Here is a 27,282-nt window from a genome sequence, read left to right on the forward strand (position 1 = left end):
TATCCAAGAGAAGCACTCCTCAGTGGTAAAGATGCACACTCACAGAACGCAAAGGGGTGGAGGATGACAACACCAACCAAATGGAAGCTGAAGCTGAAGCAGACTTCAAGCAGAGACAGACGGATTAAGAAGGCACCAAATGCTGCCAATGGGACCGTCCATTAAGAGTATATGATATATAACCTATGCATTAACACTGGGGTCCCAACTACATAAACAAGTACTGTAAGGCACAGCAAGGACATATTAGATCAGATTCAGTAGTTTTGGATGATTTCAATACTTTTCTCGCATAAATAGATAGACCATCTAGATAAAACAAACCACCAAAAGGGAAACTTCCACATTAAAACATACTGTAGATCATGTGGACGTACCACACTCCCATGAGAAACATGCTATTTACAGCCATGGAGTACACATTCAACATGAAACTTTCTCTAAAATAGACCACATCTCATTCTGAAAAAAAAAGTCTTATCAAATAAAATAAAATAACTTCTTTTCTACCATCAGATAATGGAAACAAACTAAAAGTCATTACTAAGAGAAACAATGGAAAATATACAAAGACCTGGAGTTTGAACGGGATGTCATTGAAGAAATCAGGAAAGAAATGTTAAAAAACTCTAGAATCAAATGAGAGTGAAAACAGAATCTATTAGATTCTTTGGAATGCTGTAAGGGTAGCCTCTCACCTTTCTTTCTTAAAATGGTGTGTGTGTGTGTGTGTGTGTGTGTGTGTGTGTGTGAGAGAGAGAGAGAGAGAGAGAGAGAGATAGAGAGAGAAAGAGAGAGAGAATGAGTATGTGAGAGAGTCTCTGTGTGTGAGAGTATGTGTGTATGAGAGAGAGTGAGAGAGTGTGTGTGTGAGTGTGTGAGTGTGTGTGAGAGAGTGTATGTGTGAGTGTGCAGGCATACATGTGTGTGTGTGAGAGAGAGAGAGAGAGAATGAGTATGTGAGAGAGTCTCTGTGTGTGAGAGTATGTGTGTATGAGAGAGACTGAGAGAGTGTGTGTGTGAGTGTGTGTGAGAGAGTGTATGTGTGAGTGTGCAGGCATGCATGTGTATATGTGTGTCTGTGTGCAAGCATGCCACAGCACACATGTGGAGATCAAAGGGCAACTTTCAGAAATTCTCTCTCTCCTTTCATGTTAGGTTCCGGAGATGAACTCAGGGAGTCGGGTTTGTGAGGAGCCGCTTTTACTTGCTGAGCCGACGATTTACCCTCCCATTCTTTCTACACCAAAAGAAGCCAAATCCAACCAAACAAAAAACAAAACCCATAAATCCTTCCCCTCTATCCACCTAGACTGTTTCTCCTTCATCTTTCCATTTAATCCATTTCATTAACTTAGCTATTTCATTCACAGTGGTGCAAAGGAACAACTCTATTAGCACAAAAAGTTCCACCAGCCTCCTTACAGACTCCAAAACAATTGGTACTTACAGCATGATGGCTGTACAGGTGGTTGTTAGTATGTTGTTCTTACAGAGTATTCATCTCTGGGTAGGAACGTTATTGCAGACAGTAGCTGTCTCTCAAGAGAGGACTGGGAATAATGTCTGGGGAATGCCAGTTCTACAGAGGGAAGGGATAGATAGTAAGAGCAGCCTTTGGGTGCAGGACAATGAGTGGGATGCTGCTGCCTCCCTGCTGTCTAGCTTTCACTGGTGAAAGCTGCTGCGCAGGACGCTGGGAGAGAGATGTCATCAATGTCTTACTCAGCTGCACACCTTCCATGTTACAATACCAACATGCCAGCTAAGACGACCCCAGGGACGCAATCTCGTCCTGGCTGCATTCTGGTTGGACCTAGGACCCACTTCTCAGGAGGCAGTTCATGCTTTGTACTGTGGACTTGGTCAAAGGTCCAATGCTGGGGAGGTCAGAGTCTCTAGTGATAAACCTAAACTGCTTCTGTTTGATTAAGTGTAAGCGTCGTTGAACTGTCTCCTAAGTACGTGAGCATACACCCTAGACTGGTGCCATGCTCAGCCTTGGTCAGAGAAGCCTCTCTTCACAGAGAAAGGCAGTAAATGCAGAAACTCAAGCTGGGCCAGTTGCCGAGAATAAGTGATTGTTGAATAATAAGTGATTGTTCATCCCTTAACGGGGACAGCCCTGTCACCACCTCCAGGGTGCAGAGGATATAGTGCAAGAGACAGTGGGAAGAATACAAGAGTCAGGTTACAGGGAAGAGGGCTGTGAAACACCGTCTCCCAGACACAGCATGGCTACCATTCTCATGAGCTCAGTAGCTATAGTTGTCTGCACATGACCTGGGCAAGACTGAGCTTGCAAATATCCAGTCGTGGATGGAGGACAGGCTCATGGGGCTCAGCCATTCCTCAGAACCCATGGCCAGAGTAAGTCTACTATTATTCTTGTATTACAGGGACATAGTATAAAAGTGCCTCTAAGCTCATCTCTTTACGTATAAATCCTAAGAGCAAAAGGGTAGGGAGGACTGGAGGGAGACAGTGTCATCTGACACTGCACTCATGAACTCAACAGCAGCTGTGGCTGCCTGCACATGATCTGAAAAGATAGCCAGTCAGTGTTCTAGCATGAAAGGGGGAAGGATTACATGAGCCCCCACCCACAGCAAAGGAGCTATGGATGGCTGATAGATTCTTGGGGAGGAAGTGTCAGTTTCTTTAAGGGTGTGTGGCTCCTGGTAGCTTGGCCGTGCTCCAGCTCCAGTGTATGGTCCCACACCCAGAAGTACACAGACAGCACAGACTGGGGACAATAAGCCATTTAAAAAAAAAAAAGACATGAAATTGAAGATAGAAAGTGAGAGTGGGTGGGGAGAGTCAAAGGGAAGGGTTAGGAGTAAATGTGATCAAAATACAACATATGAAACTTTCACAGAATTGATTAAAATGTTTATTAGAGGATCTTTTTAAAATATTTAAAGGCGAGAACTTTTAAAATAAGGATGGACAGATATAAAAAAGAAACACAAAATATTTAGAAATTAAAATATAATTGCTGAAATTAGGAACAAATGAATCTGAAACTGAATAAGATGAAGGTTTAGGACATCAGGGGATGGGGAGATAGTTCAATATGTAAGTGTACTTGCTATGCAAGCTTGAGGGCCTGAGTTCTAATCCCCGGCTAAAAGGCCAGGTGTGGCTGCATGTACCTGTAACCCTGATGCTATGAGGGGTAGAGTTGGGAAGGCTGCTGGGGCTTGCTAGCTGGCTCCAGGTTCAATGGCAGACCCTGCCTCAATGAAATAATGCAGAGAGTAGGGGAGCAGGACCTCTAATGCCCTTCTCTGGCCTCTGAACATGTGTTCATATGTATACACAGATACACAGTCAGACAGACAGACAGACAGACAGACAGACAGACACACACCATATAAGGCTCAGGAGAGGGGAAGACAAGGTGTGTCATACATGACAGAGGTAAGAAACCTGTGTGCTGGACACACTACAGTGAGCAATGCAGTTGTTTCTCCAACTGTCTTGGCTCACTTCCCCCTGGGCTCTGATAGCAAAACACCTCCTCGTGGATTCCAGTTATGCATGCCGCTATGTAAACCTTCAATGGCTAAGCTAGGCTGGGCAGGTTCCTTTTTCCTGAACTTATTTTGGAATGCACCATGGCTGGCACGAATACAGCTAGAGCCTAAGGATGTTTGAGACTCACAGTGTGATCGATGATTCGGTGGAGAATCATCACAGCAGATTAGAGCCATTGAATGAAAAGTCACCGACGAGCCAGAAGCTCAAATGCTCTGCTTTTGTACAGCTCACATCCCAGTTACAAAGTGTGTCTTTCCAGTTAAGAAGAAAGCCAGTGAGCACCACGGTTCTCTTCCCCCACTTCCTGACAGCCCATGCAATGTGACCAGCCACCTCACCCTGATGCTGTCACTCCCCGTCCCCAAGCCCCCACATGCACATGATAGACTATCTCCTCACAAACAACTAGCTGAAACAAATCCCTCCCACATTAAGTTGCTTCTCATCAGTTATCTGGTCACGCCACTGAGAAAAGCAGCTAATAACATCTATTAAAGGCACAGTGTATAATTGTTGGCAGTTACCAACATAACCAGGTAGCTGGCAGAAAACAACTGAAATCATCCAGAAAAGGCCAGCCTAGAGACTAAGACTGACATCTACCCAGGCTGAGGCTGGGGAGAAAATTAACTCCAAACTGTCCGGAGGAGTCAGTTCTGTTATGGAAACATTTTAAATCTAGACCATATTAATGTGAGCCTATACACCAGTGAAAATAATTCCAAATGAGTCTATTTTACAGTAGACAAATTATATTTCAGTGAAGCTGTTAAAAATCAAAATCATTTTCTTAATTTTGACTTGGGAAAAACTCTGAAATGACTAAGAATTGTGAGCCGAGAGGGAATTAGCGAACAGTACCAGTATGTGGATGTGGAGTCTGGCAGAGCAACACCAAGATTCTCTCAATGTTCATCTACCTCTGTCAGCTTTAAAAGTAAAACAGAAGCAAATGGCAGGCTAGAAGAAAAGCAGGGAACTAAGTGTGTTCTTATTTTAGGCACTCTTAACAGATTCATTTTGTTTTAAAACATGAATATGTAAATTACACTTGTTTTGGGTAATAAGAGGTGTGTTGGGGGAGGGACCAATCTTCACAAGTAGAAGACTAAAACGCAACAAAAACCTATTGAAAATGCATAAAAGGCCTTCATGTAAGACCTGACACTCTGAAATCTTTATAGAGAAAGACTTCAAGAGTCAGCTCAGACAAGGACTTTATAAAAATAACTCAAATAGCTCAAGAAAGAAGAGCAGAGATTGGTAATTGAGTTGTACAGAATTGAAAGGCCCTGGCACAGCAGAGGAAATGACCACCAGAATGGACAGACCACCTATGAAATAGGATTTAAAAATCTCTACAAGCTATTCTTCTGATAGTGGGCAAATATCCAGAGTTCATAAGATAAAAGGCTAAGAGCGATTAATTCAGCCAATTAGTGGGTAAGTGAATTGAGTAGCTTCAAATAAGAATATGACCAGCAAATGTATGAAAATTTGGGACAACCCCAGAGGCCAGGGAAACAAAAATGGAAAGTACACAGAGATTTACCGTGTGCCAATCATAATGGCTATCATTAAGAAAACAAGCAACTGTCAACTGCCAGCGAGAATCCAAGGGAAAGAAACTTTATATCCTGCTGACAGGAACTGCAAGGCAGTATGGTAGGGCCTCAAACTCCCAAACATAGGATGGCACGTATATGATCTGGCTATACCACTCCTAGGCTCGCCTGAAGGCAACCGAGTCATTTTACAGCAGAGACCTCCAAACTTATGATTCTCATGATGCTAACATGAGCCATGGTATGGGATCAGCATAAATGGGACCTCTCAGATCTAACAGCTATTTATAGAACATTTCATCCTAAAGCAAAAGAATATACCCTCTTCTCAGCACCTCACGGTACCTTCTCCAAAACTGACCTTATAACTGGTCACCAAATAGGTCTCAACAGATACAAGAAGACACACCATACACAAGTAAACAAGGTACATACACAAATATAAAAAAATTCATAACGAAATGCATTTTTTGTTTTGTTTTTTTCAAGACAGGGTTTCTCTGTGTAGCCTCGGCCATCCTGGAACTTGCTCTGTAGACCAGGCTGGCCTGGAACTCACATCTGCCTTTGTCTCCTGAACGCTGGGATTAAAGTGTGCAGCACCACTGCCCAGCTGATGCCCATTATTTGTGTAAATTATACACTAATAAAACATGGGTGGAAAAAAAATCAGAAGACCCTGGGCTCAGCCATCAGTACTGGGGACAGGAAGATGGGAGAGAATAAATCCCACTTTTAACATCATAAGAAGAGGGTACTTAGGAGTCTAAGCAAGGAGCCAGTGGTGGCTACAGTGGGAGCTTTAGCTCAGGGGAAAGAGACTGAGGACATGCATATAGAAGGTCTCCATGGTCTTGGACCTGAGCAATCAGGACTGTCAAAGCGTCCAGGTACTGCCTGGCTTTGTGTCATAGAGTCATAGAGAGAGGAAGGAGCCTTCCTTGAGGACATGCCTCCATGAGATCCAGCTGTAAGGCATTTTTCTCAATTAGTGATCACTGGGAGAGGATGCAGCCCATTGTGGGTGGGGCCACCCCTGGGAAGGCCATCCCGGATTCTATAAGAAAGCAGGCTGAGCAAGCAAGCCATGGAGAGTATCGTGTCCTCTGCATCAGCTCCTGCCTCCTGGATCCTGCCCTGCTTGAGTTCCTGTCCTGACTTCCTCTGGTGATGAACAGCAATGTGGAAGTAAGTGTAAGCTGAATAAACACTTTCCTCTCCAACTTGTTTTTTGGTCATGGTGTTTCACCGCAGCAATAGAAACCCTAACTAACTAAGACAGTTAACAGTACCCAACATTATCTAACAATCATTGTCAAGATTCCAATAGCATTTGTCACAAAAATAGGGGAAAAAAAGTTCTAGAAACACAATCCTGAAGAACCACAGCAATCTTGAACACTAACAGTAATGGCAACATCCTGATTTCAAACCATATTCCAGAGCTATCAAAACTTCAGCTGCATGGCACTACCACAGAAAACGGCGGATACAGCCAACTAATCCTCACCGAAAGCTCCGAGGCTACAAAGCCAGGAAAGGCGGTCTTTTCAGGAGTAGCATTGACATCACTGGATCTCTACACAGTCTTGTGACTAACATCATGAGGCACAAGTCAAGCTGAAGTTAGATCATCTTAGAAAAGATTTTAAGATTTAGAGTTAAGAAACTCTAAGATTATAAACTGAAGATTATACCATATACAAACATCAACTCAGAATGGATTCAAGAATTGCTATGATCTCAAAATCAAAGAAGAAATCATAGGGGGAGAGGCCAAGGCACCAGGATTAGTAAAGGCTTTTTGCAACCAAGAAGAATAACATAAAACTAAAATAAAAGGGCAGCCCACAGAATGGGGGGAGCTATCTAATGTACCTGATAAGGAGTTTAAATCAAAATATATAACTTATATAACTCAATAGCAAGGGGGGGGGAGGACTCAAACAGACATTTCTGAAAAGAAATCATCTAAACACTCAGCTGTTTTGTAATGAGCTCTGCAGATGGCAATCAGTCAATCAATCAATCAATCAATCAAGTGTTTGCTCCATAAATCAGAGAACCTGAATTCAGATCCCCAGGACCCATACAGGCATGGTGGTGTTTACCAGTAATCCCAACATAGGAGGGGGGAGAGATAGGGAGACCCTGGGGGGCTTGGTGGCCAGCCAATGTAGGTGACCTGGGCAGGGGTGCTTTAGGTTCAAGAGAGATGATCTCGAAACAATAAAATGGAAAGCAATTGATGGTGACACTGGATGTCACCCTCTGGCCTCCACATGCACCCACATGCACACATGCACCACATGCACACGAGCACACATGCACACATGCATATGTGTACCCACATGCACACACAACAATACAGGCATAATTGTGTTGAGTTATCACAAAGGTGTGTATCTGTAATCCCAGTTATTGGGAAGGCTGAGACAAGGTGGGGGACATAAGGTAGGTGGCCATGGGGGCGGGGGGAGGTCCACAGACTTGAAGCTACCCTGGGCAACTAGCAAGGCCATGTCTCAAAATCTAAAAAACACAAAAGTGCTGGGGATGTAGCTCAACCAAACAAACTACACAATAAAAAAAATCACAGTCACACCTGAATTATATACAAGCTTTATCAACTTTCCCTCAGTAAAGCTGGAAAAAACAGAAACAAAACAAAACAAAAATCTAGTTAATCCTGTAGGTGTCCACTAAAAGGTTCTGAGCTACGAAGCCAAGAGTTGTCCTGGTTGTGAGAAAATGGTCTCCTCACTTACGTTGATATGACAGTAATCTAGCTTAAATTGTGTAGCATGAATTTTTTTCAAGCAACAGGATTTCATATTAGTTGTTTTTAATTTATTAAATATTTTAAAGTTACTGTAACTTAAAACCCAGTATCTAGTATATTGTTTTATGGACGAAGGGCTATTTTGGTAACTATACAAACACAAAATCACACAGTGTCCCTAGTAACTTTTCTATTTTCAGTAACAAACATTTTCCATGTTTTGAGATTTCCTAAAAGATAAAAAAAAAAATCTGAAACTTCTATGGAAAAGAAATCCACAAGCCAGAGAGCTATGTCCCTGAACCTCCCCTGCCCAACGCCAGGCCGCAGAGTCACATACCTCCCCAAGTGTGGATGTGGATTCTCTTCCACCACACGTAGAGGAAAAGCAGGGCAGACAGGAAGAACTGAGAGGTGGTGTTGGCCCAGGCCGACCCTCTGCAGGAGAAAAGGCCATGGCTAGTTTGAGTGTGTCCTTCCAAAAAGGAACCGACCGAACTCCCCCCACCCCAGCCTTCCCCCTCCTCCCCTTCCCCCAAGCCTGTATTCGTAGGTGAGCCTGGAGTGCCTGCCTGCACTGTCTTCCTTCTGTGTTTTGGCTGAACCCATATGTAATAGATTTGTCTGTCTTTATGGAGATGACTCTGCTGTTCATCCCTGTGACCCTGAAGGGCCTGAATCTGTATGCTTTCTGCAAACTGTCCACCTTAAGCAACGCCCAGTTAAGCATGTCTTAGATGGTGACTAGCAAAAGGGACTGAAGGACCAGCTCCTCTATTCATTTGCTCATCCAAGCCATGGCTTTAGTCCACAGGATTTGAGCTTGTTTGTTTTCCATAGAGTATAATGCTGGGCACCATCAGTGGGAGCCCTTCCTTACCACAGGTAAACGCTGGGCCAACGCAGCGTCCCCACGCGGCAGCGCCCCACTCGGCAGCATCACAGCCTTTTCCAAACCACGCTCTTGTCTGAGCCTCACACTTTATTATTTATGAGCCCATCCCTGTATTTCCTCCTCCTTTTTCCATACTCCAAACTATCCCAGACATATCTCTTTAAGAAAAGTCCAACATTCTGTCTCTGAGGTGCCCTTCACAGGGGGACATGGGCCCTCTGTGATGTCTAGTCAACACACTGGTCCATGGTGCTCTCTCTCTCTCTCTGCTCTAACCAATGCCCGGGTGACAGTTGTCCTTGGCTGTCTTTGGTTGAATTAAGAGATGTCTAGAAATAATTAAAAACAAAACAACAACAACAAAAAGCAAACAACCAAACCAAACAAAACACCCGTGTGGTTCTGCGGGGCATGTATAGGAGTGGACATAGGAGGCACTGACTGAGAGAGACCGTACCATCCAGCAAGCTGGCGGTCCAGATACAAAGAAGTTAAAAGAAGGAAGCATGCTGGAGTCTGCAAGCACCCTTTCCTTTCTAGATACGGGTATTTATTGATGCTATTGATGCTGATCCACTGTCATCAGACTACAGCTTTGTTCTTGTTTGGCTTTTGCCAGTGTGACAAAACCTAGACACATCTGAGAAAGGGGACTCTTAAGTGAGAGAATGCCTCCGAGACTGTCTTGCGGGGGTGTTGTCTTGGTTTCCTTGACTAATGACTGTGGGTGGGACCAGCCCTGGGTAGGTGGTCCTGGGTGGTATAAGAAATATAAGAAAGCAGGCTGAGCAAGCTAGTCAGCAGAGTTCTCCACAGCTCCTGTCCTGACTTCGTGATATGATGTGGAAGTGTAAGCAGAATAAACCCTTTCATCTCCAAGTTGCTTTGGTCATGGTGTCTTATCACAGCAACACAACCCTGGCTAAAACAAGTTTCCTCAGCCTTTCAAACTGGACATAGCTCCAGGGACCCCACACAGAGCTCCCAGGCCTTCAGTGCTAGTTTGGAATGGCTGAGGCATGTTCAAAGAGTAGATATTCACTGATAGAGCCCAGCTCCTATCATGTAAGTCCATCCAAGAATTCCCCTTTTGTAATGTGTATGTGTGTATGTGTGTGTGTATGTATGTATGTATGTATGTATGTATGTATGTATGTATACAGACATATACACTCTTCTCCTTGGAAACTCTGGCTGATACAGTCTCCATCCTTCTGACTTGAAGAAGATAGTATGGGAACCAGGCCTTGTGCATGCCAGGCAAGCTCTCTACCACAGAACTTCACCCCTTCCCATGGTCCTCTTTAATTATGGCTGGCATGGTTTCATTGACACTCAGAGACCACATTAACGTGTGCACAGAAACCAAACAAATCACTGCAAAGACGCCAACCAGTTGGCATAACTCATTTTATACTCTAGTTTGTTTTTATTCTCCGTAATTTCTAACGTATTAACTTCTTTTAATTATTTAGTTTTTATTTTCACCTTCCATTTCCTTCCACCAACCTACCCCCCCAACACACACACACACACACACACACACACCCCTCTCTTTCAAATTCATGGCCTCTTTTTCTGTAATTGTTATATATTTATGATTACACAGTCAAGACTCACGGACTAATGAACACAGTGCCCTGAACACCCAAACTGTTGGGCTCAGTCCTCATTTGCTGGTGTGATTCTCTACTTACATATGCAGAGGCTGGCTTTGGGCTAAGGTGAGGAAGGGCCATCAGGACATCACTGGGGTACCCCTAACTTCTTTCTTTCATTACGGGGTCATCTCATCACTGCTCAAGAAGGAACTGGGCTCAGTCACTTAGAATTCAGAGGCCCTGAGAGAAGAAGCCCTTCAGGCCACTGCCCACCCCTGCCTGTCACCCACCTCAGCTTCCAGGTGACAGCAGCTTGTTTGTCAGCACTAACATGGCTCCAGCCACTGAAGCCTTCACATTGCTTCCTCCAACACGGTCTGTCTCTCCACCCAATCTCCACTCCCCCTCTCCCACAATAGGAGCTAGCTAGCTGCTCCCCTGTGGACCCTCAGGCCAGTTCTTACCTCCCGTGCAGAGCACCGGAGCATAGACTATTAGGTGCCTGCTTACCTGTCCACGCTCCCTGCGTCTCTCGTGCATCCCCAGCCCTTTGTTGTGAATGGATTTCGACTTACACCACTCCGAGGTCCAAGGCATACAGCAAGAAGGCGTTCATGCCCACGTTGACGACATTTGCTGCGATCCCAACAATAACTTGGGGCATAATGATGCCCTAGAATTCCCAAACAAATAGGAAAACATTACCATTTTCAAAAGGCAGTTGGCTAGGTTGCCAAGTGAAATTCATAGCTACATAGGTGGCAGTGGTAAAGTCGTATAAGGCTGGTAGAAAAGCCAGGAATGGGGACAGTCAAATGAGTTCTCTCCTTTAATACAGCTTCTTACTGAGCCACCCAGAGCCCGTGGTGGCCTTCTCCAAAGCTGTGTTCACCTCATTACAGCAACAGGGAAGAGAAGGAGTGGTCTTAAGAGGAACACACAGGCTTTGGGGATACTGGGGTCCAGATCCCATTGCTCCTCAGGGCTGTGCTGAGGATCTTGCATGCGTGGCACCCAGAAATGCCCGCTTTGAAGCAAGTGTGTAGAAAAATGTCCAGCCCTTTGCTTAACAGTGTAGGATGTTCTTTTTGTTGTTTTTGAGACATAGTCTCACTATGTAGCCCTGGCTACGCTTTATACAGACCAGGCTGGCCTTGAACTCACAGAGCACCTAGTGTTGTAATTGAAGGCATGGAACCATTGTGCCTGGTAATACTCGTTTCTATCGTTTATGCTACCTCCACTTCCCTGGTCCTCAGATTAAACTTCTCCCTCGTCCTGACGTTAAACTCCTCCAGCAAGCGAACAGAGTTGACTGCTGTTAAAGCAGAGTGATTTCCTCTGGGTTGGGCTTTCTATTTAAAGGCTAGCAAGCTGTCTGTAGGTGACCTGGGACAGGACACAGAAGTGGGGCTCAATTTCTGTCTACCCATTTCTGGTCCTCTCCTTCAACTCCCCTTCTGCCTTTTGTGTGGCATGTACAGCGTCCCTGTGCACACTTAGAAGTGTGGCTGCAGTAACTCTAGACACTCCCAGTCAGTATCAATAATGGGATCAGGCCCCCAGGCCCAGTGCACGAAGCCAGCAGCCAGCCCCAAGAATAGGGGAAGGGTTGGATATGAAGGCCACAGAGCGACAGAAGGAAGACTGGGCTGAGTCAGACGACTCCATAGCACGGCCATTTCTTGTGTGTGAGAGTCACAGAAAGGAACCACAGGGAAGCAAGTACAGATTACTACAGAAAATTCCTCTGAGACACTTGCTCAGCATTTCCCACAGTAGCATGACATGAGAATACACGAGAGTACCTGGCTCTGTAAATACCGCGTCTGCAGCTGGAATAGGAACGCTGCCTACAGGATTAAGCAGAGAACACAAGAGCTCAGTTGGTTTCTGTTTTTGTTGTTGTTTGTGCATTTCTGTGGGCCGAACCCAGGGCTTTGCACTCAGCAAATGTCTGCTGCAGAGCTATGCCACAGCTCAATTTCTATTGAATGCTGATTTTAAAAATTAGTGGGTTTCATTTTACCATTTCCATACATGAAAAGTTCTCAAGTTCTGGAGGTTTTATTAAGTTTTTGGCCTATATGTTGGCCAAAAAGAAAAAGGGCTTCATTTGGCACTACATATACATCTGCATCTGCATCTACATCTATATCTACATCTACATATGTATGTAAAGTTGCACTTTGTCCTTATTCCCCCATCAAGGTCCCCCAGGGCTCTACTCCCTTTCCTGTTGGTCCCCATCCTTTCATTGCTTCACCTTCTGATTCAATGGCAAGTACTCCCCACCCTGTCTTGCTGTCCTCCCTCCCTCTCCTCTCATAGCTCCCTTTCTACTTTTGTGTCACATCATACACACACAAACATATATATGAAAATATATAAACATATACACATATATGCGTATATATATACATATGTGCATATATACACATGTATATACACACATATACGTATATATACCTATGGGTATGTATATATATACATGTATACACACACACACACATACACACAAAGAGATATTTAAACCTACATGCTGTATAACAGAGAAAAGATGCAATATTTGTTTCTCTGAGTCTGGCTTACTTCACTTAGTACAGTAGTCTCCAGTTCTATTCATTTTCTTTTCTTTTTTATATTTATTTATTTTTGTTTTACTGCTGTGTGTATATGTTCATGCATGTCCCACAGCACACACATGTGGAGGTCAGAGAACAACCTTGCAGGAACTGGTTCTCTTCCACCACGCGTGTCCTTGAGGACTGAACTCAGATCATGTTTTCCAGCAAGCACCCCATCTCGCTGGCCCCGTAACTTCATTTTTCGCTGCAGCTAAGTGAAATTGCACTGCGTGCATGCACACCTTTTTATCCACCCATCTGCTGACGGACATCCAGGCTCTCTCCACACCTTGACAGCCACGAGACAGAGATCTGCAGGCCTGTCTGTGGCATGCGGTGTCCTTCAGTTATATAGCCACAAGTGGTGTGGTGGGATCATGGAGTAAATATATATTCGGCTTTTTGAGGAACCTCTATGTTGATCTCCATGGTAACCAGAGCAGTTTACACTCCCACCTCCTGGCCAGCCCTTGACATCACTAGTTTTCTTGATACAATGTAGTCTTCCTGGGCTCACAAGGAATGTCAAAGCACTTTTAATTTGTGCTTCTCTGATAGCTAAAGACATTGAATACTTTTTCAAATGTTTATTGGATACTTTTATTTCCTCCTTTATAATCAATCCATTAGCCTTTAAATGTTGGTGTTCCTTGTATATTCTAAATATTTATCCCATGTGGGATGTATGGATTGGTTCCAGGATTGGTTCCTCTTCTGATGACCATTTCCTTTTCCATGGCTTTTAAGTTCCGAGTCATCCCATTTGTTAAATCTTGGGATTATTTCCTGTGCTGTTGTCTGCCTCTCACAGAGCCCTTACTTGTGCCTGGCTCTCCACGTTTTCCTCGGGCACTCTCAGTTTCCCGCTGTACTTAAGGCCTGTGAGCCATCCCACACTGATTTCAGTGCTGGGCGAGAGGTGCAGGTCTACCTTGATTCTTCTGCATGTGGAGAGATGCCTTCCTCGGACCACTCGCCCGCCTCTCTCCAGGGTGTGCTGATGCCTTGTCAAGGCCTGGGAGGCTTTGTATGAAGTCACTGCCGGATCCTCTCTGCTATTGCTGTCTGTTCTGTTCTGTTCTGTTTTTATTTTTATTTTAGGATACTTCCTTTCTGATTCTATGATATCAAAATCCAAAAAAAAAAAAAAAAAAAAAAAAAAAAAAAGATTCACCCTAAAGAAATGCCAGGATGAGAGACTTGAAAGATTTACTTCCTGAAGAGCAGGAGAAAGCAGGTTCCAAGTGGCAAATCCCCAGTGCAAACGTCTAAGGGGGTGTGAAATGTTTTCCAGATGCAATCAAAAGCATGGGGTGGCCCTGTCTGTGACACTGTATTCAGAAATTGAAGGATAGAGCATTTTGAGTCTGCCTAGGCTATATACCAAGACAGTTTTTAAAAAAGAAAGGAACGAAAAGAGAGGCACCATGGAATAAGCAATCAGAAACAGCACTGTGATAAATATGAGGTATTGGAAGACAGAAATCTTGAACCCTGAGCTTCTTCAAGACAGAAGCAATGGCCTGTAGCCCAGTCTTTCCAATAAGCCTCCCAACTGCGGGTGTACAGGAGCCAGGCCAGTCCCCAGAAGGCAGGAAGCTCAGTCCCAGAGCCCCAGTGCAAGGGCCTGAGTATAAGCGTGACCCTCGGGGACACTGTGGACATGGATCTATGCACCAGGCTCCCTAACACTCAAATATCCCTGACCCAGTGTCTGGGTAGAGGCAGCCAGCTGGGGCTCCTCACTGGCCACCTGCTCTGTTCCCCAGTGAGACACAGGTATGGGTTCAGCTCAGTGTGATCAGGGCTCTGACCAGCCGCTGCCTCACACTGGGAGCCCAGTGTTCAAGGAGCCACTCAGAACCTAGCCAGCTTGGTCCCTGAGAAAAGGACTCAGGACTCCATCCCAGGGAGCCAGTCAGGAGCCTAGCCAAATCCTGCTGCTCCTCCCCTCCCCTGACCCTCTGCCCCAACCCTCACCCCTGCAGCCCCAGGGCAGGAACAAACAGCTTCATCCTCCTGCTGTAGTCTGCTTGCTTGCTCTCCTGTGTTGGATTTTATATTTGATTGTTTCCGTGGTATTAATTGGATTTGGCCTTCCCTCACTTTTTTCTCCCAGATGTTCATCCCGTGGGCTTTTTCTCCATTTTCTTTCTCTGATCTTTTCTCCTTAAAATTTCTTTCATTTCCCCCAACCCACCCCCATCCCCCATAAACACTTTTTTGTGTGTGTGTGCTTGTCTATGTCTTTATATTTAAGTCTTTGCTTTGATCAGTGTTGATAGCAATAATTGTGTATGAAAAAAAAAGACCTCTCAATAAAGAAGAACCCTCTCAGAAGAACTATAACACACCGAACCCAAATCAGCAGAAGAAAAGACACATCAAAGATCAGCGCTGAGATGAACAAGGTGGAGACTAAAGAGCTCAGCGTCCATGAGAGGGAGTTGGCTATTTAAGAAAACAGACTGGTGTGCTTTAAGGCTGAACCAACCAAAAAAGAGAAAGAAGGCCCCAAGCAATAAAATTAGAGGTGAGCAGGGAATCATTAGGTCATGCTTTAAAAATGACATTCCAATAAACTGAAAGGTCTAGAAGAAATAAGTAAGTTTCTCTTGACACACATGAACTGCCAAGGCTGACTGAATCAAGAGGTACAAACACCCGGTCATCAGCAGTGAGACTGAGGCAGCTCCCCCAGTAAAACAGAAAGGCAAGGACCAATGGTATTGGATGCTGAGTCTATCAGACCTTAAGAAGAGCCAGCAGCAAGGTGCCTCAAATGTCCCATAAAATAGCAATAGAAGGAATGCTCGCAAAGCCATCCTACAAAGTCAGAAGGGCACAGCAGCAAACTGCTAACCTCTTCCCTGGATGTATGCAGATGCAAACAAACAAGTGATAGATGCAAGCCAAACTACCACATTACAAACAGCATTTTCTCTACAAGACAAAAATATCCACTCTCACCATTTGAGTCAACATAGCACTTGAACTCTTAGCCAGAGCAACAAGGCAAGTGAATAGAAAAAGAGAAACAAGTAAAGAAATCAAATTATCCCTAATTGCAGATGATACTACCCTGTACTCAAAGGGTTGCAAAGCTCCACCAGAAAACTCTGTTAAATAATTTGTACAAAGTAGCAGGACACAAGATCAATAACTTTCTTTCATGACACCAGAGTGCTCACCAAAAAAAGAAATCAGGACCATCCCACCTACAATCCCACTGAATAATAAGTAAATGCCAAGTAATAGGCATGAAGGAGGTGAAAGTCCTCCAGAATTAAAGCTCTAAAGAAAGAACAGGAAGGAGATGCTAGAAAATGGAGAGGTCCCACATGTTCATGCATTGATGGAATCAACATTGGTAAAATGGCCATATTATGATCATCTAAATATTCAAAGTAACCCCCATCAAAATCTCAATAACAATTCCCATGGAAATAGGGTAACACCTCTAGAAGCACGCTGAATGTCAAAAGCAATCCTGAGAAAAGAGCAGTGCTGGAGGAATCACAATAGACTACAAATTACATCACAGAGCCATAGTGACAGACATGGCAGATACTGACCCCAAACAGATCAGTAGAGGGGTGGATCTAGAAGTCAGCCTACACAGATGCTAACTTGTAACAAACCAGAAACATGTTAGAGGAAGCACACCTTCAATGAGTGATCCGAGCAAAACTGGACCACAGAACTATAAAAGACGAAGAGTCAACCTCTCTCTCTCTCTCTCTCTCTCTCTCTCTCTCTCTCTCTCTCTCTCTCTCTCTCTCTCTCTGTGTGTGTGTGTGTGTGTGTAAATCAACTCAAAATGGACCAAAACCCTGAAAATCTACAACTACTAGAGGAAGACACTTGGAAAGTACCTCACAGTAAAGGCATAGGCAAGAACTTTCTAGGATAGGACCCCAAAGCCCAAGAAATAATAGAGTGGGGAAAAAAAAACAAACAGGATTGCATCAATTCAAAATGTCTTACATGCAGCAAAAGAAACAATAAAATAAAGAAGTGGCCCACAGAATGGAAGAACACTTTCACCGGCTACTAATACCAGAGGATTAATATCCAGAACATACAGAGGTCTCAAAAAAGAAAGACAACTAGAACGAACAAACCAATTTACAAATTGGGCAAAAGAACCAAATAAACAAGCTTCAAGAAAAGGGGCCCCAGTGCTCGCTTTGGCAGCACATATACTAAAATTGGAACGATACAGAGAAGATTAGCATGACCCTTGCGCAAGGATGACACGCAAATTCCTGAAGTGTTCCATATTTTTCTTTAGAGATAGCATTGGAAATGTAAATGAAGAAAATACCTAATAATAATAATTCAGTGTTTAAAAAAAGAAAGAAAAGGGGCCCCAAATATTTACAGAAAAAAAAATGCCCTTAGCCATTAAGAGAATGCAAATCAGATTCCATGTCAACCAAGCCAGGATGGCTTTTTATCAGAAATACAACAGCAAGTGATGGAGACACAATGTAGGGGAAAGAACCTTCACACACGGTCCATGGAAAAGTAAGTCAGTACAACTGACCTAGAAGCAAGTCTGGACATCCCTCAAGGATTTCAAAACAGAGCTACCAGTGGTCTGCCTGCACCACTCACACATACACAAGCATCGTTGTACTACTGCACTGTTGTTCTATTACTGCAGCTCTGATTGCATCCAGCCATGGTCCCAGTTGTTTTCCCGTTGCTGTGACGACGGCAATGTAAGGTCTGACAAGATGTCTCAGTGGGTGAAGATGTTTGCACCTGAGCTTGACAACCTAAGTTCCATCTCCAGGATCCATATGATTGGAGGAGAAATCTGATCCTCACATGCTGTCTTCTGACCTCCACATGTGTCATGGCATGAGTGTATATGATCATACACAAAATAAATAAAATGTAATTAAGGCGATGTAAACGGTAAACGGTTTGTTTTGGCTCAAAGTTCAAGGGCACAGTTCACAGCAATGGGTAGCTCATGGCAGCAGCAGCCAGAGGTCTTGTTGCATCCACAGTCCAGAAGCAGAGTGAGATGAATACTTGTGTTCGGCTGGCTTTCTCCCATTTGGGCAGTCTTAGAATGAAGCCCAAGGAATGGTGCCACCCATAGTGGGCAGGCCTTTCAAATCAACCTAATAAAGATAATTCCCCAAAGTCATTCCCAAGGCTGGTCTCCAGAGCAATTCTAGACCTCACCAAGTCAGCATTTGAGAGTAAACATCATACATTATGGAATCCGCTTTGGTGGTCATCAGTGGACAAATGGATAAAAAGAACACAGCTTGACTAAAACAAAGGAATACTATTCCGTCATTAAGATTAAAATCATGCCATCTTCAGGAAAATGAACAAACTGTGCTTTTCATTTCAGTGAAAAGCCAGACTCAGAAGGACAATTATTACATATTTTTCTCTATGTAGACTTGAGAGGGAGGGTTACAACAGAGGAGGTTGAGAAGGGTCATGGGAACCAGGGAAAGGCAGAAGAAGGAAAGAGGGGAAACTGAGTATGATCCAACGGCATTATATACAGGTATGAAAGTATCTCAGTGGAAATAATTACTTGTTAATATTAGTATTATTACTATGACTATACACAAATAATGAAAAACAGCAGCTGTGAGACTTACAGGAAGAGCAGGGATGCATATCATCACATAAACCTGGGCTAGCCTGGAACAACAAGACAGCTTTCAGCCGACAGTGAAGTGCTCACCCTACCTTTTGGTCTAGCTCAGGGTATCTTCTAAAAGTTAAAACTGAACCCTTATGTGAGAGATACTGAGCCAAACCTGCACTCTGTCTGCATCAGTAGCATCCGAAGGCTGCTAAGAGGTTACTTAAGTAGGGGGAAGGGACAGCAGAGACTTTTCAGTGTAGGAGGGTCCACACCCCCTACAGGAAAACGTGCTACAAGCTGAGCCAATACAACGCAGAAGCCTTTTGGGGAAAAGCATCAAGTCCAGGCGCAGAGACCTCACTCGAGTATGAACTTTAACCCTACCCTAAACGTAGCAGACTACCGTGCATTGGGCTCCCGGGCTAGAGAACAGTGTGGAAGGATGATGGACAGAGATAGCCCGGTGCACTGTTGAGTCCTGCCTTGGCCCTGTGCCTGTTACTTTGTGGCCACTGTCACAGCGTCTGGTCCCAAGCACTCACAACCAGCTAATCAGCTGAGAGTGTCAGCCACTCACTCGCCAACTGGGCACTCTGAGGTGGTGCTCACCTGGCGACATCCGGGTCCTGCCTTAGGAGCAGCAGCAGGCGCTCGGTGTTGAGGAAGATGGCCCAGCATGGGAAGCAGCAGAGCAGCAGGATGAGGATGCCCCTTTGGAGTATGACCCCCACGCGCTTCAAGTTCTTGCCTCCAAAGGACTTGGGAGAACAATGTTTCTGAGAACCTGGCGGCCAATGCTTCACATTCCCAGCAGGCCCTGACGCCCTGGGAGCCATGTTCCCTGCTGCCCCGCCCAAGGGGTGGAGCCAGGCCAAGGTGGGGGGATTATGGCTGCCAGGTCCCAGACAGCCAACTGATACCTTGGCATCCTATGTGCTCTAGGACAATTGCTCCCTGCTCTTGGGAACTGAGGCTGATTACATGGAACATAGAGGAGCAATGTAGAGCTTTGAGAAGGGGATATGCACAAACCGGGGTTTTGATGAAGAGAGACACCCACTGTGCTGCAGTGGCCCAATAGTTAAGGATGATTTTGTGTTCACCTGGCTGTCTTATTGGAGGAGCCTCAAGGAGACCTAGCAAAGACTAAGCCCAGTAGGCTGGGCAGCGATGGAAAAGTCACTGATGGGAACTGAGTTCAGTCCAGGTCTGGGAGTGTAAAAAAACTTTTAAGACGCTTACAGGGAACTCAGAGCAAGGAATAAGGAAAAAACACAGGGCCTGTGTAGGCCAGGCCAGGAGGGCAGAACTGCCCACCAAACCCCTCAGGCGACATTGATCTGTCTGTGTTTCTGCACCTGGCCCAATGGACAGGACCAGGTCAAACCCAACCAATGAAAGTGGAGGCCCTTGGGCTAATCGACATGTAAACAGAAACTCTAAGGAGGCAGAAAGATCCCAAACAGACTGTTTTTTTTTTTTCCCCAGAAACAGAGTCTCCAGCCCAAATAAGTCAGGCTAATAAGTTCCTCTGCTTTAAACTGTTGGGGGGAAAATCACCTGAAGGAATCTGGTGCCACCTAGGGTGTGTTTGCTACTTTGCCTACTGCACATCTCACTGCGCCGCCATTGGCATGCAGCCTTCTTGTCCTATAGCGTGAACGAAGCCTGGTGAGAGTCACAGCTAAGTTAGCTGACTCTTGTCCCACGACTAACGGTGCTATCCATACGTAAAGGCCGCCCCCACCAAACCACAGGGTTCGGTTCCCTAGGCAACTGCCGAGGACCCGTGTGGGCAATGGGGTTCTTACCTGAGACATCAGTGTGTCACAAGCCGAGGCCAAGCCAGTCCCTACTGAAATTCCAGTGACATTCACAACCTGCAGGGAAAACAAACAAAACAAAACAAAACAGGCCAAGTGCAGCAGGCAGCGTTGCTCAGAGCCAAGGGGCCTCTGCAGCTCATTGTCTGTCTGTCTGTCCTTTTTTTTTTTTTTTTTTTTTTTTTGAGATAAGATTGTACTATGTATGTAGCTGTCTGCCCCGGAACTCTCTCTGTCTATCAAGCTGGCCCTGAACTCAAAGAGCTCAGCCTGCCTCTGCCTCCTGAGTACTAGGACTAAAAGCTTATACCATGGTGCCCAGCTCAGCACTTCAATTTCAAAGAGCTGTATACCCATATGAATGCCCAATCTCTGTGGTTCAGATGGCCACATGGATCAAACCTAATTCTAATCTAGGGCCACAGTCACCTTGGGTCAACCAGGGGAGCTTAAAGCCTAAAGCCCAACTCTTTCCTTTTCTTTTCTTTTCTTTTCTTTTCTTTTCTTTATCTTTTTTCATTTCTTTATCTTTCTTTTCTTTTCTCTTCTCTTCTCTTCTCTTCTCTTCTCTTCTCTTCTCTTCTCTTCTCTTCTCTCCTCTCCTCTCCTCTCCTCTCCTCTCCTCTCCTCTCCTCTCCTCTCCTCTTCTCTTCTCTTTTCTTGAAACAGGGTTTCTCTAATTATCCCTGGATATCCTGGAACTCACAGAGATCTTCCTGCCTCTAGCTTCCAAATGCTGGTATTAAAGGAGTGGTCAGCCACAGCCAGCCAGCCTAGGTTTCCTAAACATAGTGTGCGTGAACGAGCTTCTGCTTTAGAGAAGTAAAGCCAGGCACTGTGGCATGTCCTGCGGTCCCAACCACACACAAGACTGAGCTAAAAGAATCACTTGAGCCCAAGGGACTCAAGAGAAGTCTTAGTAACAACAGAGTCAAATCCCATCTTAAAAAATTAAAAAGTAAAATAAACAAAAAGGTTTTCTTATTGTCTAAAGACCATGTACCTCATCTGCCAGAGGATATCCACTCAAAAAATAGCAGTGCTAGGTGCTCGTGTGTGTGTGTGTGTGTGTGTGTGTGTGTGTGTGTTTGTGCATGCATGCTGCAGAAAGAAAAACATCTATTCAAAAATCCAGCTAGCAATTATGAGAACCTGGGTCTGGATCCCCAGAGCCCCTGTAAAAACTGCATACGTGTTCAGCTCTGGGACTTGGTAGGGTAGGGGGTTGGGTGCTGGGAAGACAGGCAGACCCTGGAGCTCACTGACCGTCCTCCAACCCAGCTGAAATACTGCTCCACGTTTGGTAAGAGACTCTGCCTCAAAAGAGTATGGTGGAGAGGGAGAGAGCAGGACCCTCTCTTCCTCCTCTGGACTCAATGCAAACACATGCGCGCACACGCAAACAACGCCCAATGTTTATTGAACATATACTATGTGCCAGGCTCTTCATGTATATGATGTTATGACCAGGCACTGTCCAAAGTCACGTGTACATAGGATTATAGTTTCACATTTTAGGGGAAGCCTGAGTGACAGAAACTTATTCTTATTTGCATCACCTAGGTTACTTGGCATGACCTGAAGCTATGAGGTCTTACAGCAAACCTCAGATTTTAGTAGTCTGGTAAGGAGCTGGCATTTGCTTCCCTCTCGAGTAGATTTCGTCACTCCCCAACTACCCAGAGGTTAGGCCACAGGACGAGGGGTCGGGCGAGTGTGCTAAGAGGAGAGAGAGGTGCAGGTCTTCATCCTGGGTCTCACACATAGCAGCTGTATCAACTCCAGGTAAATTACCTGCTCTCTGATCCAGTGCTTTGGCTAATGAAATGTGGTCTCCAAAGGTTTATATGCTGAAAGCCTGGTCCTCAGTGTGGTGTAGCTGAGAGGTAGTGGGGCCTTCAAGAAGTGACATTTAGTGAAGGGTGGCTAAGTCACTGGGATGCTGGCCTAAGATGGGGCTAATATAGTTCTCACGGGGCTCAGTAGGTAGAGTGCTTGTCTAGAATACACCAAGCCAGCACTGCCATGGTGACACTGGTCACGGTGACACATGCCTGTAACCCCAGCCCTGGAAAGGTGAAGGCAGGAGGAGCTACCCTGCTACAACATGGCAAGTTTGAGGTCAGGCTGGGCTCTGTGAGATCCCGGGACCTAATTTGTTCCCCTGAGAACAAACTGTACGAAGTTTGCCAGGTACCTGAGTCCCTCTTGCCTTCAGTCTCGCTGTGTGACTGTTGGCTCCTACCAGAAGCCATGGTGCCATCTATATGTGATGATGGAGCTCCGAGGTTCCCCCTGGATCTCAGCAGAAGCTGGTACCATGCTCTCAAATGTCCTAAAGAAACCCTTTCCTTATAAACTGCTCTGCCTCAGCAATGCTCTGAGATACTAACAATGGGCCCGGAGACCTACATCCTCGGGAGGTCAGTAGCAGGCCACATATGGAGTCCCCTAAACTTACCCCACCAGACAGGAAACCCAGAGGGCACATGGCACAAGGGACCCAGCAGTGAGGCACACACTGATCAACCAATCCAGGAAAGGGAAAGAGGAAGTACCTCACTTTATAAAAAGTGGTAGTGTGTGCTTTTAATCCCAGTACTCAGTAGGAGGCAGAATCAGGTGGATCTCGGGGTTCGAGGCCAGCCTGGTCTCTACAGAGAGTTCCCAGACAGCCAGAACTACACAGAAACAAAACAAAACAAAACAAAACAAAACAAAACAAAACATGTCTCAGACAAACATACAAACAAAAAGTTATTTTTCTAAACAGAGTTTCTCTGTGTAGCTTTGACTGTCCTGGAACTTGCTCTGTAGACCAGGCTGGCCTTGAACTCAGAGACCTGCCTGCCTGCCTCCCTCCAAGGGTTGGAACTAAAGGTGTATACCACCCCTGCCCTACTTTGACACATGAGAGTGTCTTTGTTCTGTTATTTGTTTGTTTGTTTGTTTGGTTGGTTGTTGTTATTGTTGTAACTAACTGCCTTTGGTTGGCTTAGAATACCAGTCATCCTCTATAGCCCAGGTTTGTTCAAGCTTCTACCAGACTGAGCACAGTCAGAGCTCTCTCTCTCTCTCTCTCTCTCTCTCTCTCTCTCTCTCTCTCACCAGGAACAGCATTACAACAAAAGATGAGACAAAAATGACTAGGCCCGTAATTCCAATGGAGGCAAGAATATTGAAACTTCAAGGCCAGCCTGGACTACTGAGCATGACCCTGTTTCAAAAACAAAATGTATAAAACTTAACATATCTAACCACTGGGCCACTACCTTCCCAACAATTAGTTACAAGGTAACATTCACTAAAAGCAACATATCTCCTTGACTCATTTATGAAGGGCTGACAGTGGCTCTCACTGTCCTGCCCTTATCTGCAGAAAGCCCTGTCTGTAGAACACACTGGTGCTCCCACGGACCACCGCCAAGCCTCCTGTCTCACTGTGGGTCGCATTTATTCCTGTTGTTTTTACATCGAAACTCTAGAGACATAACAGGAAAAGGAAAGGAAATTGCCAGACAACAACAACAGAGAAAGAGGAGAGAGAGAGAGAGAGAGAGAGAGAGAGAGAGAGAGAGAGAGAGAGAGAAAACTATAATTCTGACAGTACAGTTATAGATCCATACATAAACTGAGACACACACACACAGAGAGAGAGAGAGAGAGAAAACTAAAACTATAATTCTGACAGTACAGTTATAGATCCATACATAAACTGAGACACACACACACACAGAGAGAGAGAGAGAGAGAGAGAGAGAGAGAGAGAGAGAGAGAGAGAGAGAGCGAGCGCCAGGTCTCTCTCCTCCATTATACTGAAAGAGAAACTGCGGACCTCCACTATTGCACAGGGCATTCCAACATCCTAGCGGGCAGAAGGGACACTTTCGGAAATAGGGGAGGACCCAGTCGCCATCACCTCCCTTGGAGGAAGAGTTTCTCTCCTGTCTGAAAGTGAGGATCAAATGCAAGCGAGCTGCTTTCCACTACCTTGCTAGCAGATGGAGAGAGGCTTCTAAGGACGCGGGATTGCAAGCCATGAGGAAGAAAGACACTTTACATGCAATCTTAATGAACCGTGTAACTAATAGCTTTGGTGGTTTGGTTTCAGAAGTGGGGACACAAAGTTCATTTAGGGTAGCTGTGCACCATGTGGTCTGCTTGGGACACTCCTTTCATGTCCCCCCAGGACGCAGTGCCTGGGGGTTGGGAGGGGGTGAAGCGGGGATTTACTCTGAACTCGCTCTCTTCCCAAATCTGAAGATCATAGTAGCACGGTGGGTCAGACCCAGACCCTGCAGTTCTAATTCGGATTCTTGGCACTGAGGCCATTTCCAGCGCTATACAAATAAAAACACATTAAAGCTTTCCGGCTTTACCACATCATCAGCTGAAACAGTTAGCACCTACGGAAACAGCGAGTGTCACGGCGTCCAACTCGACTTTGCCCAGGTGTCCGCAGAAGATGGAACTGACGATGCTGATGAGAAAGATCATCAGCTGCGCCAGGAACTGCAAGGAGCAGAGAGGCGGTCACTCTCGGGCCGCCTGAGGTCGCCCCGCGCCCGCAGCTCGGGGTCCAACTCACCACCGGGCCCGCGAGCGCCACTAGCGCGGCCGCCTCCCGTCTCACGTCGGGGGACAGCGCTCCTCGAAGGCCCAGCAGGATCCTCAGACTGCGCCCCCGTGGGACGCGGACCAGCTCCGGGGGCTGGATGGTGGCTCCCAGGCTGTCCTCGGCCGGCTCCATGGCACAGGCTCAGATAGTGGCGCGATCCACACGTGGAGCCGTGAGTCGAGTAGCCACTGCGAAGTGCAGGGAGCCGGGCGGGAACCGCCCCACGCGCCACCCCGCCCCGGGCGCCGCGTCCAAATCCAACCGTCGCCGAGCGCAGCGCGCGGCACAAGCCTCGGCCTGGGTGCTTATAGACACAACAAGAATTAAGCTGAGGGATGGTTTAGGTGGTCCCATCCAAACGCCACTGTGTAGCTGCTGGTGTAGCTCAATGAGGAATGCCTGCCTGTAGCAGACTCCAACCCCAGCCCCAACCACCAAAAGAAAAAATAAATTGAGCCGTTTTACACTCATAGTGACTGACGTTTCTAATTGTGTTCATTTTCTGTACTTTGGAAGTTTGCTGAATTATCCGTGTGTACTTAATCAACCCTTCAGAGGCTGGAAGAATTGGGCTTCGACTTTGTTCAAGCTTTGTCCAATGGCCACCACCAGGGGGATTGTCACTCTGGGTCTTCATCGCTTTACAGCTCCAGAGACCTCCCGTTGCCTGCACCCCTCTCCCAGGGGAATCTGAGCTTCCTCTGATGATTTATAAACGCTGTTTGCTCACGGAATAATAATCTACAGCCCAGAGACATATCATAAAATGTATTTAATAGAAGTCACACAGCAAGAATATAGAAGCAGTTCAGATATAGTTTTGTAGCATAGAAAACAATAGGCAGAAGAAATAGGAATTCCAGCCCGGAATGAAGACAGTAGACAGCAGTGCATGTTTGACAGTGGCAGATGAATTAATACTCCCCCATAGTCTCCCCCACATTGCACTATATGGTGTTTACCTTATTTATTAGAGAAACAAAATTTTTGAATTCTCAGTTCATAATTCCCATGGGCACAGTTGAATTCTGTTAACTATAATGACTGGCTCTGAATTGTCTCTATGTTCAAAACTGCACGTGGGCCCAGACTTAAACAGTGATTCACTTTCCAGGGGCTCAACTTTAACATTGATGCAAAAGTGACACGCATTCAGAAGAGACTGTTTTTGAACGGGGAGCTTTTCCTGGGTTCACAATGTGTGACACTATCCTTTGGAAACATGGGGACAGTGGCAGTGAGCTAGAGTCTCCAGGTGACTCCCTGCAATCCCAGGGGTGCAAAATCAACATTCCGGTTGGTACAATGTTTCGAATACTGGTATTTGGTAGGTAAGTATATTGCAGGCATTGTCCACTCCAGAGCATCTCCTCTGCCTCTGTCTCATCTATGTCTCTTTGTCTTTCTGTTTATATCTCTTGGGGGGGTGTCTCCCTCTCTCTGTCTCTCTCAAACACACACCCAAAGAGAGACACATACAGAGAGAGAGAGAGAGAGAGAGAGAGAGAACTTATGTTAGAGGGCCCAGAACATGCTGAACATATTGCTGTCTGCAGTATCCCCAGCCCTGATGTTTCAATGTGGGGTGGATTTGTTCAGCATTAACTTCACAGACTGAGGAGCACCCAAGTTGCTGGATTGATGGCATTCCCACATTATTCAATTCTGATATAGACTCTCACTAAAATCCCACCCACCAAGACTAAGACTACCCCTAGGAGCAGGAGTCCTCTCCGTAAGGCCAACTGTTTCCCAGACAGTTTATTGCTGTCCTTTGGACGGATAGGCAAAGCTTGTTGCTGGTTCATCGGCTGGTCCAACTGAGTCTCGTCTTTTTTTTCAAGATCCGTCATCATAATTTCTCCATGGCTCTCAGGACACACTGTGGGGAAAAGGGGTCTTAGTGAGTAGCTTGAAAGGATTCTTACTTTCATATGTACAGATGGTGGTGGTTATTATTTGTGATTGTTGCTAGGAGAAAGTTAATTCAAGAAAAAAGTTGTTATAAGAAAGAGAGAAAGAAAAGAAAGAAGAAGAAGAAAGAAAGAAAGAAAGAGGAAGACAGACAGACAGACAGACAGAAAGAAGGAAAGAAAGAAAGAAAGAAAGAAAGAAAGAAAGAAAGAAAGAAAGGAAGGAAGGAAGAAAGGAAGAAAGGAAGAAAGACATACAGATAAGAAGATAGGAAGGAAGGAAGCAAGC

General features: G+C 45.4%; 2 protein-coding genes and 1 non-coding gene across 9 annotated transcripts in view; 1 reads left to right on the forward strand and 2 right to left on the reverse strand.

Annotated features, from left to right (window-relative positions):
- Slc47a2 (solute carrier family 47, member 2) overlaps positions 1-25,294 on the reverse strand; it is a 41,234-nt gene extending 15,940 nt beyond the window's left edge. The window contains exons 1-8 of one of the 2 annotated variants that reach the window (NM_001033542.2): positions 25,051-25,294; positions 24,873-24,974; positions 20,451-20,519; positions 19,249-19,397; positions 18,650-18,692; positions 12,195-12,239; positions 10,962-11,059; positions 8,231-8,328 (exon numbers count right to left, since the gene is read on the reverse strand). In NM_001033542.2, coding sequence (NP_001028714.1) covers positions 8,231-8,328; positions 10,962-11,059; positions 12,195-12,239; positions 18,650-18,692; positions 19,249-19,397; positions 20,451-20,519; positions 24,873-24,974; positions 25,051-25,212 — 766 coding nt within the window. In that variant the 5' untranslated portion in view covers positions 25,213-25,294. Of the gene's footprint in view, positions 1-8,230; positions 8,329-10,961; positions 11,060-12,194; positions 12,240-18,649; positions 18,693-19,248; positions 19,398-20,450; positions 20,520-24,841; positions 24,975-25,050 lie in introns of those variants that run through there. The other variant, XM_006533616.1, reaches the window with a different exon arrangement.
- Gm25929 lies at positions 17,195-17,301 on the forward strand. The gene has a single exon (XR_003949975.1). It is a non-coding gene; the product is annotated as a U6 spliceosomal RNA (small nuclear RNA).
- A 539-nt stretch (positions 25,295-25,833) lies between the features above and the next one.
- The window catches only part of Slc47a1 (solute carrier family 47, member 1), a 35,443-nt gene continuing 33,994 nt past the window's right edge, over positions 25,834-27,282 (reverse strand). For all 6 annotated transcript variants that reach the window (XR_003949493.1, XM_011249188.3, XM_006533993.2 and 3 more), the window contains one exon: positions 25,834-26,962. Coding sequence is in view for 5 of the 6 variants with exons in the window: in XM_011249188.3 (XP_011247490.1) it covers positions 26,736-26,962 (227 nt within the window). In the remaining variant the exon portion in view is untranslated. The remainder of the gene's footprint in view (positions 26,963-27,282) is intronic.

The sequence above is a fragment of the Mus musculus genome, chromosome 11 (assembly GCF_000001635.26).
Source record: "Mus musculus strain C57BL/6J chromosome 11, GRCm38.p6 C57BL/6J".
Lineage (NCBI taxonomy): Eukaryota > Metazoa > Chordata > Mammalia > Rodentia > Muridae > Mus > Mus musculus.